Source organism: Sphaeramia orbicularis, chromosome 13, assembly GCF_902148855.1.
Source record: "Sphaeramia orbicularis chromosome 13, fSphaOr1.1, whole genome shotgun sequence".
In the NCBI taxonomy this organism is placed as follows: Eukaryota; Metazoa; Chordata; class Actinopteri; order Kurtiformes; family Apogonidae; genus Sphaeramia; species Sphaeramia orbicularis.
The window spans coordinates 35,280,425-35,299,882 of NC_043969.1; the positions used below are offsets into that span (position 1 = coordinate 35,280,425).

Genomic DNA, 19,458 nt, shown 5'->3' on the forward strand with positions numbered 1-19,458 from the left:
CAGGTCTCCTTTCGCTACAGCCACAGTAATAAAATGACAAAAACATCAAAATGTTCATAAAACACACTATACTCACCAAAACTACAGCTTATTTTTTTTTAGTATGTCTGCAACCAAATCCATTTCTGCTCCTCTGTTGGCCATTGTGTGTTGGGAAAACAGCTGTTCAAGCTAAAGTCATATATTTTAGCTCATGCAAGTTGCTACTGATGTAGTTCACTAGATGACTAGTCTGCTCTTTGACCGTCCAATGAAATGACGTGAAAACGTCGATGTTATTGTACACATGCAGGGGTGATGAAATCTGATTGATAAAAACAACTGGTTCATTACCATTTATTTTAAGCTACAGGGGCCTGCAGTGCAACACATGATGGCTGAAAGATAATTGAACAAATGCTCTAACATACACAACTAACATACATATAGTCATCGCTCGATGACTAGTCTGCTCTTTGACCGTCCAATGAAATGACGTGAAAATGCCGACATTATTGTACACCGGCAGGGGTGATGAAATCTGATTGATAAAAACAACTGGTTCATTACCATTTATTTTAAGCTACAGTGGCCTGCAGTGCAACACATGATGGCTGAAAGATAATTGAACAAATACTCTAACATACACAACTAACATACATATAGTCATCGCTCGATGACTAGTCTGCTCTTTGACCATCCAATGAAATGACATGAAAATGCCGACATTATTGTACACCGGCAGGGGTGATGAAATCTGATTGATTAAAACAACTTTTCATTACCATTTATTTTAAGCTAGAGGGGCCTGCAGTGCAACACATGATGGCTGAAAGATGATGGAACAAATGCTCTAACATACACATACTCTGTTGGAAGCAGTGACCAAGAGAAAAGCTACAAAATAAAGTGTGTAGACTCTTGGGAATAATTTATTACATCTTCATGGAACAAATATAAAAATGTAGGGTGTAAATGTAGGTCAGTGATTCTGATTCTTTAGGCCAGCAGAGATAGTGTTGTTGGCCCAGACAGACTACCACTGTTAAAAATATGATAATTTTCCCACCCCCCAAAGGGGAGGCAAGGGGTATTGTTTTTGGTTCAGTTTGTTTGTTTGTTTGTGTGTTTCTTTGTTTGTTTGTTAACAGTCTAGCAGCAAAACTACTGGTTGAATTCATACCAAATTTGGTTTGTAGACTTCCAGTGACCCAGAATAGATGTCGTTACATTTTGGGAGCAGTAGGTCAAACTTCAAATTTTTTATGAATTTTTTAAAATCTTTTTTTCCCCATTTACTTATAATGGATGAAATTTCAAATGTCTGTAGCAGCAAAACTATTGGTTGAATTCATACCAAATTGGGTTTGTAGATTTCCGGTGGACCATAATAGATCTCATTCCATTTTGAGAACAATAGATTAAAGTTTCAATTTTTTTATGAATTTTTTAAGTCTTTTTTTTTTTCTCCCCCATTTACTTATGTTGGGTGAAATTTCAGATGTCTGTAGCAGCCAGACTATTGGTTGAATTCATGCCAAATTTGGTTTATAAATTGCCAGTGACCCAGAAAAAATGTGGTTACATTTTGGGAAAAGTAGGTCAAAGTTCAAATTTCTTATGATTTTTTATTTTTTTTAATCTTTTTTTTTTCTCCCATTTACTTACAATGGGCGAAATGCCATATGTCTATAAAAACATCAATTTTGTGTCAATTTACTTCAGACTTGGCACATATATAGAGGCAGTTGATATGCTGACATCAGCACATGCATAGACATGATGACATCAGCTGGATTGATGCCGAAATAAGATAGAATACATGCGAGTGGCAGAATATAATACAGTATGTGTAATAAGATAATTAAAATACACTAAAGGTAACATATGCAGCAGATCAGGAGAGGAAATGTACATTTAACTTAATCAACTTAATCCACTTAATGACCAAAATTGAATTAAGTTAATGTGTCTGATTCTTTTATCCTGATTAATTAACACCTAAACAAAGAGCCCATTAAAACCACTAAAAATGATTACTTAGTGTCTCCTCAAGCCATTTTTCTTGTCCTTTCCACTTGTCACACACCTACTCCACACAAATCAAAGACACAACCAACATGCACGTTGGTAACTTCTAAGGAACAGCACTAATCTGGGCCACACACTCTTTGGGTTCATGCAGATCACGACCTCTGACCCCTTTCTACAGGCGAGTATTTACGTTCCGATCCCACAATAGTCCAAGACAATTCCCCAGCCACTCCACATGCACATGAGAAAGGTCACTGGAAGTTAGCGGACCTGAAAAAGTGCCATTCCAAATGTTAGTCGAGGCAATTTAACGGCCGGAAACTAAACATACAATAACTATAATCACTGTTAAAAAAAAAAAAAAACGACCTCCTGTAAGTGTTTATGACTGGGAAGAATTCTAATAACTGGCAGAGTAGGACATTTTTAACGCTGCCATTTTTTCTGTCTATAAAACATAGGCTTTAAAAATGGCCTCATGTTAAAGGTCAAATCCTGCAGCATCATTAACTATCTCCTTTGCATCTTTGTGTGCCTCGGGACCTCTGACTAATGAAACATCTCTGGGGTGATATGCAAATGTCGGTGACCTTTAAGGTGTCTCATACAGTGCAGTCTATCTACTCCAAGTCAGAGAATGAGTCATTCTCTGACACATTCACTAGTATAAACCCCTGGACACATCACTGTGTACAGTTGGCACATATACCTTTGAATATTCAGCTTATAAGATGCAAGAAAATGATCAATAAATTAAAATGCCTGAGAATGATGATCTCTAATGTACAACAGCATGTTAGGGCCACATAAGAAAATAAAAACGCTTGTCACTATGAGAATAAAGTTGTAATATTTCAAGAATGAAAGTCGTAATATGATGACAATAAAGTCGGAGTTTAAAAACAACTCAGCCCTCCCTCTATGCATATGTGTACAAGGAAGGAATGGATGAAGATGTGAATATGAAGTTTGTGATTGTTAGTTAAATAAAAGATAAAGTTGTCCTCCGAAGGTGGGTGGGGGGGTGGGGGTGGGGGGCAAAAAAAAAACCCTCATTATTTAACACAAAATAATGTCTTAGTTTTATGAGATTAAAGTCATAATATTTCGAGAATAAAGTCATAATATAATGACAATAAAGTTGTGGTTTAAAAAAAAAACTGATTTGAAAAAAAAAGTCGTACTTTTATGAGATTAAAGGCGTAATATTACGAGAATAGGAACAGGTGGGAAAATATAATTTACGAGAATAAAGTTGTACCCACTCGTCACAACATTTTGTGAGGTTCTGCTTTCATTCGGGGTTCATTCGGTCCAACAGAAGTGAAAGTTGCTGCTTGTAACCGGAAACTCAAATTTATTTTCAAAATATTACGACTTTAATCTTAGAAAAGTACAACATTATTTTCATTAAACAGTGACTTTTTTGAAAACTATGTCTTCTTTCTCAATATAATATGGCTTTATTCTCGAAATAGTTGACATAGTTTTCGTTAAATAATTACTTTTTTTTGAAAACTACGACTTTATTCTCATAATATTCTGACTTTATTCTCGTAATGACAAGCGGTTTATTTTCGTATGTGGCCCTAATACACCGTCGTACTAATGCATCTTGTATAAGACAAATAATTAAATGAGTGTACCTTGTTTCAGCGTTCTGGTGCATTGCTAATCTTTTATTAATGTTTGCGTTATAAATGGAAGATGTATTTTGAACTGTGGATGCACTGTGTTCAGTCCCCAGAGAATACGCATTTATTTTTATGTAATGTCCAAAATGACTTTGATGTGCTTTTAAGTGTAAACCATTGTTTTTCACTATGCAGTTAACTTGTGATTGGAGCAACATGAAGGCTAATAATGAGATAGAGGATGGTTTTACTCTCTGACCTGATGATGGAATGCACACAAAGCACAGTGTAATTCTAAATGTTTCTAAGAGAGTGCCATTCTGTTCAAATAAATTACCCTTGAAGTACCATAGTGATGCTTTTCTTTCCAAATGCATGTTATTCGTCACTCACTACAGAAAATAAGCGTTTATATCCTCAAGCAAAAAATTTTTAATTGGACGCCGCTCTGTTATTTTTGTCACCCTTATCAGACAACCAAACCATTTGCAGAACTGACTGGAAATTATTACATAAATATTGTCTGTTTTTAATGTGCCTGTCAATCCTTCTGCTCTGTTTCTACATATAAAACCCCAGAAAGGACAGCTTTATGATAGACTAAGCATAAACTGGTGTAGCTGGAAACATGTTACCTAAGAGAGAATTATTTTTGGTACATAATTTCATTATTTCGGTACGTAACTGTGCTGTACTGCGCAAACAGACTACAGTGTCTTGCCTCAATACACTGGTAAAAAGGATCTAAATTTATTACTTTCTCTGAGGCAGAATTTGACAGAGCAGCATACAACGAAAGCACCAAATAGCCTAAAAACTAAATCCACCCATCTGCCTGAGTCCTACAATGGAACAATCATTGATCCTAGGCCAGTGCCTCCTCATGAAAACAGGGGATATCAGTTCCTTCCCAGCCCTGCCTGAGAGAACACTGATCAGAAGAGGCCACCAGTGGGCTGCTGCTTCACTGGTCACTGTGCACAGTGCAGGTGGTGGTTTGGAGGCTACAGCGAGCCCACCTGCCGCGAAGCCTCCATGTGTACGCTGTGATCAGGCCCATCCAATTCAGGCATTGTACAGGAGATAAAGTTAGCAGCAAATCATACTTTCTCCTCACCCAGTTATTCTTTGAAGACTGCTGATTTTTCAAGCTGTATTGAGCCTGACCATTTTATCTCAGCACATATGTGCAGGGGCTATTTCCCTCTGTCTCTACTTGCATATCAAAGCCTGCTTTTTTATTTTCATCAAAGAACAAAATGGTAATTTTCTCAAAAAACCCAAACTCATGCATTTCTCGATCTGCAGACTATTGAAGATCTTGAACGCACTCCTGATGGTACATTCCACTTTTTCTTTTCCTTTCTTTTTTTCTCCTCTCTCTGTTATGAACAAACAGCATTTTTGAAAAGTCTCTGTTACTGCACTATGTCATTTATCCAGTAATTTCTTATTTTCTGCATTTCTGACCGCCTGCAAACTTTAATTCAGGTTGTGCGCACTTGCTCTTCCTATTTACTGCCAGACCCCTGCTGCTTGTTGTGCTACCAGTTAGCAAAAACAGCGAAGAGGCCGGGTGACATTTCACCATCTTCATTGCTCCTGCTCTACAGGAATCCTGCCAGTGTCACAGCTATAGTGGCTCTAGACCTCATCAAACAGTTCACATGTTGAAGGTCAGACAATGCAAGTCAGCCTCCAGCCACTGCAATTGAGGCCACAATGACATGGGAGATAATTGGCTTTTTTCCCCATTAAATCCCTCTACAAAGGCACTTGGAGTGGGAAACTACACAAAGAAGCCTGACAGCTATTTAGGGGTTAAACCAACTGGGGTGTTTATTTGAGTGATAAAAATAGTTTAGCTGTCATTTTTATTGGTGTGGCTACTTACAAATCATCCACTCCTTCATAAATTATGATTCACAGAATGCAGATGGACTCAAAACACTGCAAAAATCCAAATTTTACCAAGTGTATTTTTCTCATTTCTTTTTTTTTTTTTTAAATAATCTATTTTTTAATATTTAAAATTTTACATTTACACAAACATTTTACCTAGACATAAGGAACCAGACAGACACAATACAAAAAAAATACACAACAAACCTATAAACCCACTAAACACAAAAAAAGAGAAAAAAACACAACAAAAAAAAAAACAACAGCAAGATAAATAATAGTATTATTTTTCTCATTTCTAGTCAATATATCTCATTACCTCTGTTGAAAGACATTCTGCAACACTTACATTTGAAAAAAATTGAAAATCAAATAAATTGTCACTAAAAGATAATGTAAAGTTATTTTATTCAATTTGGCAGCCCTTTATAGATTACTTTAATATTAATTAACTAGACAGACCCCCCCTCCCCTCCTTTTTTTTTTTTTTTTTTTTTTTTTTTATATGTGTGTATGTATACTAAAATTACTATCTGTCCTAGTAGGATTTGTAATCCTACTAGGACAGATAGGAATTTTAGTTTGTCCTAGGACAAACTACAATTACTATCTGTCCTAGTAGGATCAGGAATCCTACTGGATTTCAATCTCTACTGTGACATATATATATATATATATATATATATATATATATATATATATATATATATATATATATATATATATATATATATATATACTTATGTTTATGTTTATGTTTACACATTTGGCAGACGCTTTTTTCCAAAGCGACTTACAGGGGAAAACCAATTAAATCACTCAATCAATCAAATTTTATTTATATAGCGCCAGATCACAAAAAAGTTATCTCTTGACATTTTATATATAGAGTTGGTCAAAACCAGACTCTAAGTCAATTTACAGAAACCCAACAGAATCCTCCAGGAGCAAACACTTGTGACTGGTGACAGTGACGAGGAAAAACTTCCCTTTAACAGGCAGAAACCTCGAGCAGACCCAGACTCCTGGAGGATGGCCGTCTGCCTTGACCAGTTGGGGTTAAAGAGAGAGAGTAGAGAAGGGGAAAAAGAGAGAGCGATAGAGATAGAGACTGGGGGAGAGGGGGAGAAGGTGGGAGTAGGCGGAGACACATATACTTAATTCAAGATTTCTTTGCTTAATGCAAGCAAAAAAAATCTGCCAATGGAACATGTGAAAATTATCTTTGTAAGATTTCTTGAAATAAGATTTTCAAGATCTATTGTCTAAAAATAAGTTCTTATATCTCACTTACAAATTACTCTTTTGGTGATTATGTCTTATTTAAGTGTGATGAGATATTTTGACTAGAAGTGAGAAAAATACTCTTGGTAAGATTTTGAGTTTTGCAGTGAATGTACTTGTTTATTCAGATGTATTAAAAATGGGAAGTATCAAGGTGACACATTAACCCAATTTTCTGTCTTTCCTTAGGTATTGGCACCAAGGATGGGAGTGCTCAAAAGGACAAAGACTTCCGCGGGAAATCACAGAAACAGGTGCAGTTTAATCCAGGCCAAACCACAGCCACCTGGAAGGTCCGCATCCTGTCAGACAGCGAGTACGAGGTGTCGGAAACCTTCCAAATTGTACTGTCTGAACCTGTTATGGCGGTTCTTGAATTCCCAGAAGTGGCCACTGTGGAAATCCTGGACCCCGATGATGGTCAGTGATGATTTTACTTATTAAATCTCGTAACTCCAATGCAATTTAGACATTTATCACAGATTTAATTTCAGTGTCTTTTTAGTTGTTTTACTACTACACCTTGTTGCCTGAAATAAAGCTTACGCACACTTGTTAAATATGTTAAATAAGATGAAATGCATTATGCCGTTGCATCCTCCTTACCTAGATGGCCTACTTGATTGTCAGCAGCATATCGTAGCACATGCCCATTTTCTATCAGTGAAGAAAAATCACAAATGCAAAGTAGACAAAATGGTAGCCAAAAAAAAAAAAAGGCGACTAGATTTAACAAGTCATTGTAGCAGAATATAGGAGAATACTCCTTTGCAGAGAAGTTGGCATAGTGTATTTTAGGTTCAAGAGTCCTTCAGTCTGTATCTCTGTAGGGCATCAAAATATACATAGTATTTAAAACATTTTCCCTCAATATTTTCCTTCCAGAAGTTTTGATAAAGGTCGATTGGACATGGAGATAACCACATTGACCTATCCTGCTCCTGAAATTATCATAATATAAATATGGGAGAAAAGCTACCGGAACAAAGCAGATGAGCACTAGTTGAGAAAACAGTCCGCTTGTAGAAATGTTGAGATTGGGGACAGGAATATAAATATGGATTAGGCTTCTTTTTGTCCGCTGAGGGCTTCATTGGGTTAAGGGTAAAATATGCTGTCAATAGTTTAACCTAATTAACATGTCTAGAACTTTGTTGTACAAAACATTAGTCCCTGATGGGAAATCAGCAGAACTGGCAGATAGCTTTCCACTCTCTGCAAGATATTAAATCCAGTTTTGTTTTGTTTTTTTCTCGCGTTTCCTTTAACAAATGTGTGTACAGTCATATACCTATTATCATATCACGACACAGTGTTTATGGTTTCACAAGGTCAACGCATTCTGAAGACTTTTAAAAATGTATTTCTTCGTCTCTGTAGGCAGAGGAAGATAATGGTCTAGCGTTGGTCGCCATGAAACTGTGAAAATATACTTTTTTTAAGTGCCTCAGGATGGAAAAACCAGGGTATTAGAAACAAGTGATCTGCAGAGAGGCTACATTATCCAATAGCCAATTGTTTGGATGGTCCTCAACATGGGAAAGGAAAGGTCAAGTCCTGTTGACCTCCTGGCACCTTGTTAATGTGGGCGACCACGATTCACACAGAGATGAACACAAAGCTTTGTGGCTTTCATGGCTCAAGCATTTCAAGCTTATTGTCTTATGGAATGTCAAACAAAGTGTATGGAAGAAGGGAGACAAAGAGATGAGAGCTGATAGTAAAACTGGTGTGTAAAATGTTTTCTAGTTGCAAACAGAATTAATACAGCGGTTTATTCTAAACACACTACGCAGGCAATTAACAGCCACCTTCTTAAATGAAACTAAGTATGTGTGATGCAGATCTGGACAATTTATCATCTCTAAAGCACGGACTTCCAAACTTTTTCAGCTTGAGACCCAAAGGAATTTGCATAACATTCACGTATCTTAGTGACTCTTCCGCTGTCAAAACAGTGTCAAATAAATGCACTTCATTGCTTCCTAATCCATATTAGAGTCAGTCACAGCCAGGGAGATAATACCAGTGACTTTTTCCAGCACTGACAAAAGGTGTTAGTAAAGCAGCAACACACAGTTGCAAACTAATAGACAAATGAAACAGACAATTCAGATACGAACAGACAAACACGCACATGACTGAGTTATATTGCTGCTGTCAAAACTACTTGTCTTTTTCTGTTCATTTCACACCCCTAGTGTAGAATAGCCTAAAAATAATCTATTTATGCACAGTATACTGAATGAAGAAGTGTGGTTTATTGGCAGTGAACACTCGTTTTGCCTTTTAGGCTTTGTAAATATAAATAACTTATAAAGCCTGAAATGTACAAAGAAATTACTCATAATGACAGACCAATAAAAAGTAGCGCCTTGAGATGAAGGAAGTGTAATGAGATAAAGACAATCAAATCTCAAGATCATTTTTGTAGCTAGACATTGGAAAAGTGTTGATTGTCTTTTGTTGAATTCATGGATTGCAGTACTCTCATCATTTATAGCTATTGAAAGGCTCACGTACACAATTAAACAGAAAACTCATTCTTCCATAAGATATGGAATTCATTTTTAAAATTTGTATAATCAAGACCTGATATCTCATCATCATAACTTATAAAGTGAGACCATACCCCTTTTCTTTTTTTTTGGTTAAATGATGTTTGATTATGTATCAGATATAAAAAAAAAATGGATGTTGAGAAGTATTCAAGTCAATATAACTTATATTGTCTGTCAGTTATTATATTATGTTATTTACTTTCACAGCTGTTTCAAAATTCAGAAGTGGTCTGGGGGGGGGGGGGGGGTCTGGAGATTTATGTTCAAGGGTGACCCACATAATATTATCATTTCATGTCAGAAAATATATGTAATTTGTGAAAACCTTAATATAGATAAGTGTTTAAAAAAATCTCAAGATAATTTAGAGAAGTGACTGAAATATGATATCGCTATTAGTTTAATCCGGCTGTTTTTATAGTGGTGAATGGAGGTTATCATGATTATGGAAAAAATGACAATAAGGCTGTTGCCGTATACTAAGTGTGCTTTAAATGGGCATGTCTGTCTAAGTTGATGCTGCTCCTCTGCATTTTATGTAGCTGTGGTGGTCTTTCTTGAGTTTTCATTTTAACATCATGCAGATGCCTGAGAGTGATGCAATCACAGAGGTCACACTTTGTAACCTCAGAAAGCCCACGATCGCACTCAACACACAAGCAGAAAAAAGCTCTTCTTAAACACACAGCCTGGCTAAAAAACCCCAAAACAAAGCACACATCCCCTCCTGGATTTAAATAAGTAAATATGTAATGGATTTCCACTGGATAATTAGTGCAGTGATTGAGTGCAGAAACACATTGATTAACCCTAACTGATGCAGTGAGTAACTTCTCATTTCTTAAACAACCATTGGTTTGAATAGAGCATAAAGACTGCACTGTGTTTCAATGGGAAAAGGTCACGTGATCCGATGAGTCCAAACTGACCCTGTTCCAGAGTGATGGACGCATCAGGCTGAGAAGAGAGGAATATGAAGGGATTACCCATGATTCCTAGTGCCTATAGTATAAGTCTGTGGGGGCAGTGTTATGCTCTGGGGTTGCTTCATATGATCAGGTCTAGGTTCAGTATTATCATGTGACATTGCATAAGCTCATTGAAATAAAGAGAGCTACAGGTGGTCCAATGAAATATCAGTTTGTGGGACTTTTTTTGGTCAAGCAGTGTTTGTTAGCCCTATCTAGGACACTCAGAAATATTCTGAAATTCAAAATTTCAACCTTAGTATGTTAGTGCAGGACATAAGACTTTATTTTGTGAAATTTTTCAAAGTTTTTATATTGTCATGTAGAAAATCAAGGTCAATTAATTTGTCATATTTGGTTCTTTGCCCATAAATTGCACAAAAAAAAAAAAAAAAAAAAAATCCAAAAAGTATAAATAAAAAAATACAAGAAATGCACAAGTAATGTGAAATGAACATGCATTTTAGAACATTAGAACATCACTTTTAGAACATTAGACCAATATCAGTGCTGATCCAGACACCTGTCCACATCCACATTATCCCTTTGAACATCATTGCTTACATTAGTACCATTACTTCATGATACCTAACAAAGCAGGTACAATCACTGTTCATGCAGAGGAACAGACCCTAAAGACCACATTGGACCTGAGATTGTAGCCTCACTGTCCTCACTGTAACTCTTGCTGTCACTGTCTAGTAATGTGTGTGGAAATTACCAAAAATAGTCACTTGCCTGATAAAGGGTTGATAAGGAAAATAAATTCATATATCACAGGATTGTTACAAATCTTTTGCTATAATAAGAGGTTTTCAGCCCATTTTATATCCCAACCCTGTGTCTGGGAAAAGATCTCTGAAGGAGTCTTGATTTCACAAGCAATATTATTTGTACAGGAAGCACTTTGCATTTCTGTCTGTATCTCTTGCCAGAGCTGTCTTTCCCTTATGCTGTGCATCGGCACATACTAAAACACAGAATATTTGGAATGTGAATAAATGCTATATGGTGGGTTTTGATAAAAGATGACTGAAGCGCCATCACCAAAGCTGTAATGAGTGCTGTCATTGGGCTCCGTGTAAACCCCTCCGCCTGCACATCAGGGCTCTTTGATGCAAACTGTCACATATGATTTGATGTTCTGAGGCTTTTCTAGGTTCTTTATCTCTAATCATACGGTTCACTTCACTTCAGATTCAATTTCTCACCCGTTACGCCAGAAAAACAACTGTGCACAAGAAATTCCCATGCATTAAAAGTCAAATACGTTTAACCCAATATGTTCAGGTAATGAGCTGATGCGTCTTTGCTTTTCTTTACGTACAGAATCAACAGTGTTCATTCCCTCTGCTGTGTACAACATTGAGGAGGACATTGGTGAGCTGCTTATTCCTGTACGCAGGAGTGGAGATGTCAGTCAGGAGCTTATGGTTATCTGCTACACCCAGCAAGGTAATGCTAAAGTATGGGTTAAATAAAGTCAAAGGGGTATACTATGTTTGTTTTCAGGAATGCATGTGATGATTCCCATGACAATGAGCGAGATTTGAATATGTTTGTGTGAATTTGCTCTTCCGTCCTCTCCCACAGATGAACATTTATTACTCGTCTTCCTCTCTTTATTGAAATCCGATAATTCTGCTTAGTCTTTGAAATATTTTCCTGCTTGGACATCTTTGAAATATTTTTCTGCTTGCACATCAAAAGTAGGTGCAAGGTGACAGCAAATCAATTTATCAGACAAAAGAAACACATATGCTGATGTGCTTTACAACAATGAGCCGGTGATAGTAGTTCAGCTCCTCTATAATGTAAGCTTCTCAAATAGAATCAGACATATGAAGAACATTACCAAGTACAGATGGATGTTGGGCTAAAATGTTTCTTTTTTATGCAGTCCAGAGTGAGAGTGTGTCCTCCCTATTTAAACAGCTTGTTTTTTTGGAGTTTTGATGTAGAAATCAAACAAAATTTGATAAAAAAAATTGGTCTAACCTTTTCAAGACTGCCATTATAACAGGCCATCTAGGTGTCTTCATGTTTTCTTTGCAAAAAAAGTGTCAGAAAATGTATTTTTTTGCCAATTATTTTGCACCTTTGTTTTCAGGAAGAGCTAAACTTTCAATATCTGGCTATTAATTATCATTATTATAAACAATAAATGCTTAAAACAGTGTGTTTTAGTAAAAAAGAAAGAATTGACTTGAAGTTTTTAGCATACTTATTATCAGAAACAACTGTAAATGTCCATAACGACAGTTGTTGAGATTGCAAAACTAAACATCCAACATGCTTTTTGGTTTTGAATATTCAATATCCATATTATGGCTTCTTATTTTTAACCTGTGTGGAAGTCTGTGAAACTGTTTTTTTCTACTTGTAATATTCTCACATTGCTGCTGTAAAGTTTTATATAGTGACGGATAGGACTGCAACTAACAATGATTTTAATAATTGATTAACTTGTAGATTATTTTAATAACTAATTGGTTCATCGGATAAGCAGTATAGGCTGCAGACAAGTCATTAATGATTACATCCCCGCAATAGCTTTAGGTATAGTTAGCAAGCACTAGCCCAATACGTAGACTAGTTATGGCTAGAGACTAGCAAGCTATAGTCTTCAACCAGCTCCGGTTATAGGCTATCAAACTAGTGTTGTATCTGTTAGTTCCAGTCAGTGATAGGTAACGTTAGTCTGGTGGCCTGATAAACGGAGATGGATGAAAACGTATTAATTATGACAATAGTGTCTAATAATTAGCTAGTGGGCTAAAGTAATCACGACACGTAGGCTATCTTAAACTGGGTTTACATTATGTTCCTGGTGGCCACAGCATCACCGCTTGCCTGAAACGTACTGCGCCGTGGGATTTTGGTACATTTTTTCTCCATATTCAAGTTTAGTTACATAAATGGCGATACTACCTTTTGGCCAAACGGGGCTGCTACACTGTTACACTACACAGCATCTAAGTATGCCTCAATACTAACGTGCTCAAGACCCAACAAATCAACTTCCAGATTCGTTGCCATCTCTTTTAAGAATCAATTTGTTGATTCGTTGTTGCAGCTCGGAATCTCAGCTTTCTGATGCCATTTGAATTTTGTGGATAGCACAAACGGTTCAGGAGTTACAGTAATTTGAATGCTGTGAAGTGCAAAATTTAGCACCAGCGAGATTGTAGTTGTTAAAGGGTTAAAATGTCTACCTATGGTTTGTTTTTGTAGTCTTTAAGTATGAACAAAGATGTGGGGAAAAACACATAGAGTATCAAGGTGTTTTGGATCATTTACAGCTCGGTCTGTAATCCTATTTTGTGCCATTCAGTTTCAGCCACAGGCACAGTCCCCACCACGGTGCTGTCCTACTCTGATTACATCTCCAGGCCTGAGGACCATCACAGCATCCTGCGCTTCGACAAGGGAGAAGTGGAGAAATCCTGTCGCATTGTGATCATTGATGACTCTCTGTACGAAGACGAGGAAAGCTTCAATGTCACCCTCAGCATGCCCATGGGGGGCCGTCTGGGCTCGGAGTTTCCCACAGCCAAAATCACAATCATCCCTGATATGGATGACGGTAAGATGACATTTCACAGATCACAATTGTGAAAAGAAACACAGTATAATGTCAAGGGCTTAAAAGGGCTGTATTTTAATCCCTTTGTGGTATTCAGTGCAGCGGTGAAAGACATTTTCAGATCGCTTACAAAAACTATCATTGCAGCGATGTAAAAACTACTCCACTACACTGAAAATCCTTTCATTTTAAACTTTTTTTAATTCAAATAAACTTCCAAATTCATTTAATTGACTCTCCGAATTTGATTTTACATTTTTAACAATCCAGCAGTCTAGTGACAGTAAAGGTATTCTATTCTATTCTATTCTATTCTATTCTATTCTATTCTATTCTATTCTATTCTATTTTATTCTATTCTATTCTATTCTATTCTATTCTATCCTAACAATTCAGTTGCTATAATGCTATTCTATTCTATTCTATTCTATTCTATCCTAACAATTCAGTTGCTATAATGCTATTCTATTCTGTTCTATTCTATTCTATTCTATTCTATTTCCACACAGTGATTTGGAAATTCATATACTCATATTTTATTCACAGTAGAACATAAATACAAAAGATATCAATTGTCGGTGTAAACTGAGAAAATGCACTGTTTTAACACAAATACGTTTGCAGTTTTTGGATTTTGTGCTCGTCATCTTAGAGTTCTGGTGAGATACGTGGGTGAACATTTACTGAAAGTAAAAAAAAACACTATGACAACTCATAGACACATAAGAGATAGACATTTTTAAGACATCAGAAGATAGAGGCTGGAAACCCCTGGTGTAAACTGACATGCATACAGTACAATTTCAATGTGTGTTCCATTGTCTGTCTAGTGAATGCCGACATAAATATAGCGTGAACGTATATTTTCTTCTGAAACGTAGTGATGTAGAGTATAAAGCAGCATAAAATGGAAATACTCGAAAGTAGAAAAATTGTACCGACACACACAGTGCATAAATAAATCTACATAGTTACTTTCCAACACTTGTTGTTTTGCTGGCTAGTTTGTATGTTGTTTTCACTTGTGATTTCTATCTGAAGAAAGGTCAGTGTCAGTTCGTTTTGTGGATAGAGATGCTTTTATGTGGCGTAGTTAGAGCTGTTAATGAATGCAGCACTTAATATAGATGCGATTATAAACTTAATGTATTATTCTTCTGGATGAATTGGCCTAGCGTTGCACATTTTCAGAGGTAAAAAGGTGGGAAGACACATAGCGAACCTGCTAGTGTGTATGTGAAAAGAGTGTTACATTTTTTTTTGTTTTTTTCCTGTGTGTTCGTGCTTGTCTGCCAGTGTCTCGGAGAGAAAGCATTTGAGTCTGCACACCCCCTTTACTGTAGGCGAAGCCTTTATCTCATATCTGCAGGCTTAGACTGGAGGGCTGATAGTCTCCCATATCTTCCTGACGCCTCTTTGTTTCCCCACACCTGACAACCATTCCTCAGTTCCCTATCGCTCTAACAATCTCCGGAAGCACTGCTGTGAAGTAAGACTCTGATTGCGAGCAGGCAGTCCCTTTTTCCTTGAATCAAAACTGATTTGAAGCTACATAATTGGGGTAATGATGCAACATTCAAGTCAGCATTCTGTTATCTAATTACTTGGTATAAGTAGTCGAAAATTATGACCATTGGGAGAAGACTAATTTTTGCTTGTAAGTGAAGTTCATAGAGGATCTCAACTGTTCTAATTGCTGAAACGGCTCTCTGTTCTAAAGCTTGCTCCATTTCACAGTGTTGAATAGTGAGATTGTCACAGACTTCATGTTGGATTCTTTTAAAATACTGTGCAAGAAAAAGTTACGCACAACTTTGCCTTGTGTATCTCAGGCATTGAAAGACATTGTCACCTGCAGCTGGAAAGCAGATACAGCATTCTGTCTTTGTATTGGTACTCTGTATTTTATTGTGTTTTTCTTAATAGCTACTGACAGCCCATTCTGAAACAAATGATGTACCGCTTTTGTGATACTTGACCTGCTTTTTGCACTTTTGCTGAAATAACTGCAAAAATAATGACAACCTTTTGTGCCATAATAACATGAATATATTCAGTGTTTCAGATCTCCTGGAATAGAATAATTTAAGATGTAAAATTGTTTTTGTTTTTTTTTTATTCTTGGCCAAAAAAAAAAAAAAAATTGCTAAAGACACGCATCATCTGTCTGTGAAGATGTGGTTAAGAGGTCTTGTGTTGGAGGCTTTTGCAGGCTGCGGAACTAATGATATTCTCCTTCTATTGCTGTGAGACCTGAAGTAGATTCACTTAAAGTGGATTTGTTTGACTTGCTAGGGGAAGGAAGAGGTTTACGTGGCTTGAATGTTTTCTCACTCCGGGAGCGTCCGGTGTAACCTGAGAATAAGCACAGAGGCTTTTGACCTCCGCTGCTGCTGGGTATTGACTCTAGACTGCTTCAACAACTGCTGAGACATGGATGATTTTAATAGGATGTACAATAGTCTTTTCACCTGCTTCACCCAGTATTTTGCTCCTACTCTTATTATGTATCCAGATAGGGTCACAATCTTAATGAATTACTCAGACTCTGTATGATAAAAAGCTGTGCGTGATTGTACAACCTTCAGAGTATTCACTTATTTCAGACAGTATTGATTTGCTCATCCACTAGTTATCACTGAACTGAAGTGGTGTAAAAAGTTTCAAAGGACTGTGCAGCTGAAATAGGAGTGTTTGGTAAAAAGAAAACGATTCAAACGATTCCTCTAATTGTGCTTATTTTGCTGTATTTTTTAAATTTATTTACTTCTAGACTGTGTTTTTGAGGGTCCTGCACTTTTCTGCCCATCACATACAGGATACTTGGTGGACAAAATGATACCCACACTCTTAATATTTACCCTTTAGCTTTGATTATGGCACAAATTCACTGTAACATTGTTTCCATAAGCTTATGCAATGTCACAACATGTGTTTCGCATCATGTTTTGGATGCGTAACATCGCTAAAATCACTGCCCCCACAGGCTTGTACTGTAGGCACAAGGCATGATGGGTAATGACTTCATCTGCCTCATGACCTTTTTCCATTGAAATACAGTCCGATATTTATGCTCTATTCAAAATAAGAAGCTACTAGAACTTACGGCAGCTTTTCAGCTGAAAGACACTGTATTAATTAACCCTTTGAGATCTTGAAATATTTTCATTGCGATTTCCAAATGAATTTTCCTCTATATCTAATATTTCCTACGGGATTTATAACCATTTATAATTTTAAAAGTTGCATTTTTTTTTCAGTGAAAATCATTTATGTTCATATTTTTAATTTACTGACCAGGTAGATGTTCACAAGAGCTCTAACTAAATTCAAAGGTTATAATGTCAAAACAGTGAATACTGAAGCAAAAGTGAACTTTTTCAACAAAATGTATCAGCAACTACATCCACTGACATTGTGGATTTTATCAGTGAATAATTCATTTTAGTCATTTCAATCAAGCTTTAAACTTTAACAATCAAACTTTGATGTTTCCTTGAAAACTGTAGACCTTATGAACTTCGTATCTGATGTAAAGCTGGCAGACTGCATTATACTTGAATGATTTAAATGTGTTAGTGGTTACTATATTTGGTGTATTATTTTAAGATATATTTTAATTAGGGCTGTCAAAATTAACGCATTGATGTGGATTAATCCATTATCATGATTAATCTGATTAAAATTTTAACGCAATTAACCCATCTGCAGCGCAAAATGACTCAGGTCTGCCAACGCATTTCAGGCAGTTTGTCCAAGTAGAGTTAGTGTCTTGCATGAACAAATGGGCAGTTGATCTGGTTTTGACCCATAAAGATGGAAGAGCCTAAACAGCACGTTGGCCCTCTGGATGGAAATATCAGTTCAAAAAACCAAGACAAAACAGTTGACCGACATCAAGTATTATACACACTCTGCAGGAAGGAGTTTTCTTTTCACCGAAGCACATCCATCTTAAAATACCACATTAACGTGAAGTATACGTTAGTCTGGGATGCTGATAGCACATTGGCTAACGTGTCACCCAGCGTGCAACAAACACATTAAATGCATATATATTCCCTTCTTTCTTGTGTCTGTTTGCTCATACAAAATGAAACTCGAGTAAAATAGATTAAAAATGATTGACATTTAACCATGATTAATCGAAATTAATCCACAGCAACCCTGTAGTTAAAAATTTTAATCATTTGACAGCACTAATTTTAAGATTAGTGGTTCAAAAGTTATTGAACATGTTGGATCAGTAGGTCTATGAGGGTTATTCACTGCATTTAACTGCTTTTAACTGTTCGCTTCGTTAAGTCCAGGTGGGAGCATATTTTTAGCCTTGTAATGTAAACCATAACACCCACAAATTCCAAGTAAAAGCATTTCATGACACTTAATTCACAAAGAGTGCTGACCAAAATTATTAGAACACTTACCATATTTAAGTGGTTTTATCATTTTTTAAAGTGGCTATTAATAAATAGCCATAAATGAATGAAATATCTACGAAGTCATTTTGTCTGCTCTATAAATCACAGAATAGAGCCACCATAAGAGATTTAGGTCATTTTCTGTACAAAAACAAGCTAGGCCTATTTCACTGTCAATGTCACACAATCATGTTTCTTCACAGAAGAATCCAAATTCCCTGTGTGATCATTGTCAGATATGATGATGATTCTCAGTAGTAGGACACAGTGGTGTGATTCAGTTGAATGTACAAGGTCTTTCCTGCTCATTAAGTAAATATTAAAGTTAAAAGTGGATAAAAACAGTGGGACTCTGTTGTGCTCATGCAAACATATACATGTCTCATGAACATTATGAAATGAAATCATGTTTTGGAGCCAAAACAAAAGTCAGTATTTTCAGATCTGTTAGATAATCTTTTAAATACACATATGGACAGAAGTAATATGGCACACTGAATGCAGGTCTTTCAATACTAACAGGGGCTGGGATACAAAATAAAAATGACACATGTAAAATAAGTTTAGATTGTGATATATATGTAATTTGAATAAAAATGTTTCTTTCATCTGGAGGGTTAATTTTGTTTATGTTGTAAATGCTTTGACACTTACAAAATGCTTCAGGATTAGTTTTATCAAATTTTACTCTTTTTTTTAAAATGTATATCATTACATTTGTTTTAAATATCCTACTAGTACATTACTGAAATGTGCGTCACACTCTAATCTTAAATAATCATCATAAACCACAACTAACCATCTTGTTTCTTCAACTCTCACTCATAAAGAAAAATCAGCCTTAAAACTTAAAAGAAATATTGATTTGATGTTTAATTATTTACAATGACTGACATGAACATTTTTACCTTGAAAATATTTCAAGCTTGAGGCGTGTGTGTACGTCTCCATATTTTTATCCATATTGTGTATCTTGATATGTTGGATGATGTGACGTCGGTTTCATTTTGTAAGCGTTTGCTATAAATCCTGCCAAAATAAAAGATTCCACATTAAAAAGCCCCATCAATGTGTTAGTATCAGAAAAGC

At 36.1% G+C, this 19,458-nt stretch overlaps 1 protein-coding gene and 1 long non-coding RNA gene across 2 annotated transcripts in view; one reads left to right on the forward strand and one right to left on the reverse strand.

Moving 5' to 3' along the window:
• Positions 1–19,458, forward strand: part of frem2b (FRAS1 related extracellular matrix 2b) — a 100,272-nt gene that overhangs the window by 45,528 nt on the left and 35,286 nt on the right. Inside the window, exons 4-6 of the mRNA XM_030152245.1 lie at positions 7,023–7,253; positions 11,692–11,817; positions 13,697–13,948. Coding sequence (XP_030008105.1) covers positions 7,023–7,253; positions 11,692–11,817; positions 13,697–13,948 — 609 coding nt within the window. The remainder of the gene's footprint in view (positions 1–7,022; positions 7,254–11,691; positions 11,818–13,696; positions 13,949–19,458) is intronic.
• On the reverse strand, positions 524–18,652 carry LOC115431674 (uncharacterized). Its single transcript, XR_003937126.1, has 3 exons — positions 18,523–18,652; positions 10,081–10,083; positions 524–537 (listed from the first exon to the last, which is right to left on the reverse strand). It is a non-coding gene; the product is annotated as an uncharacterized LOC115431674 (long non-coding RNA).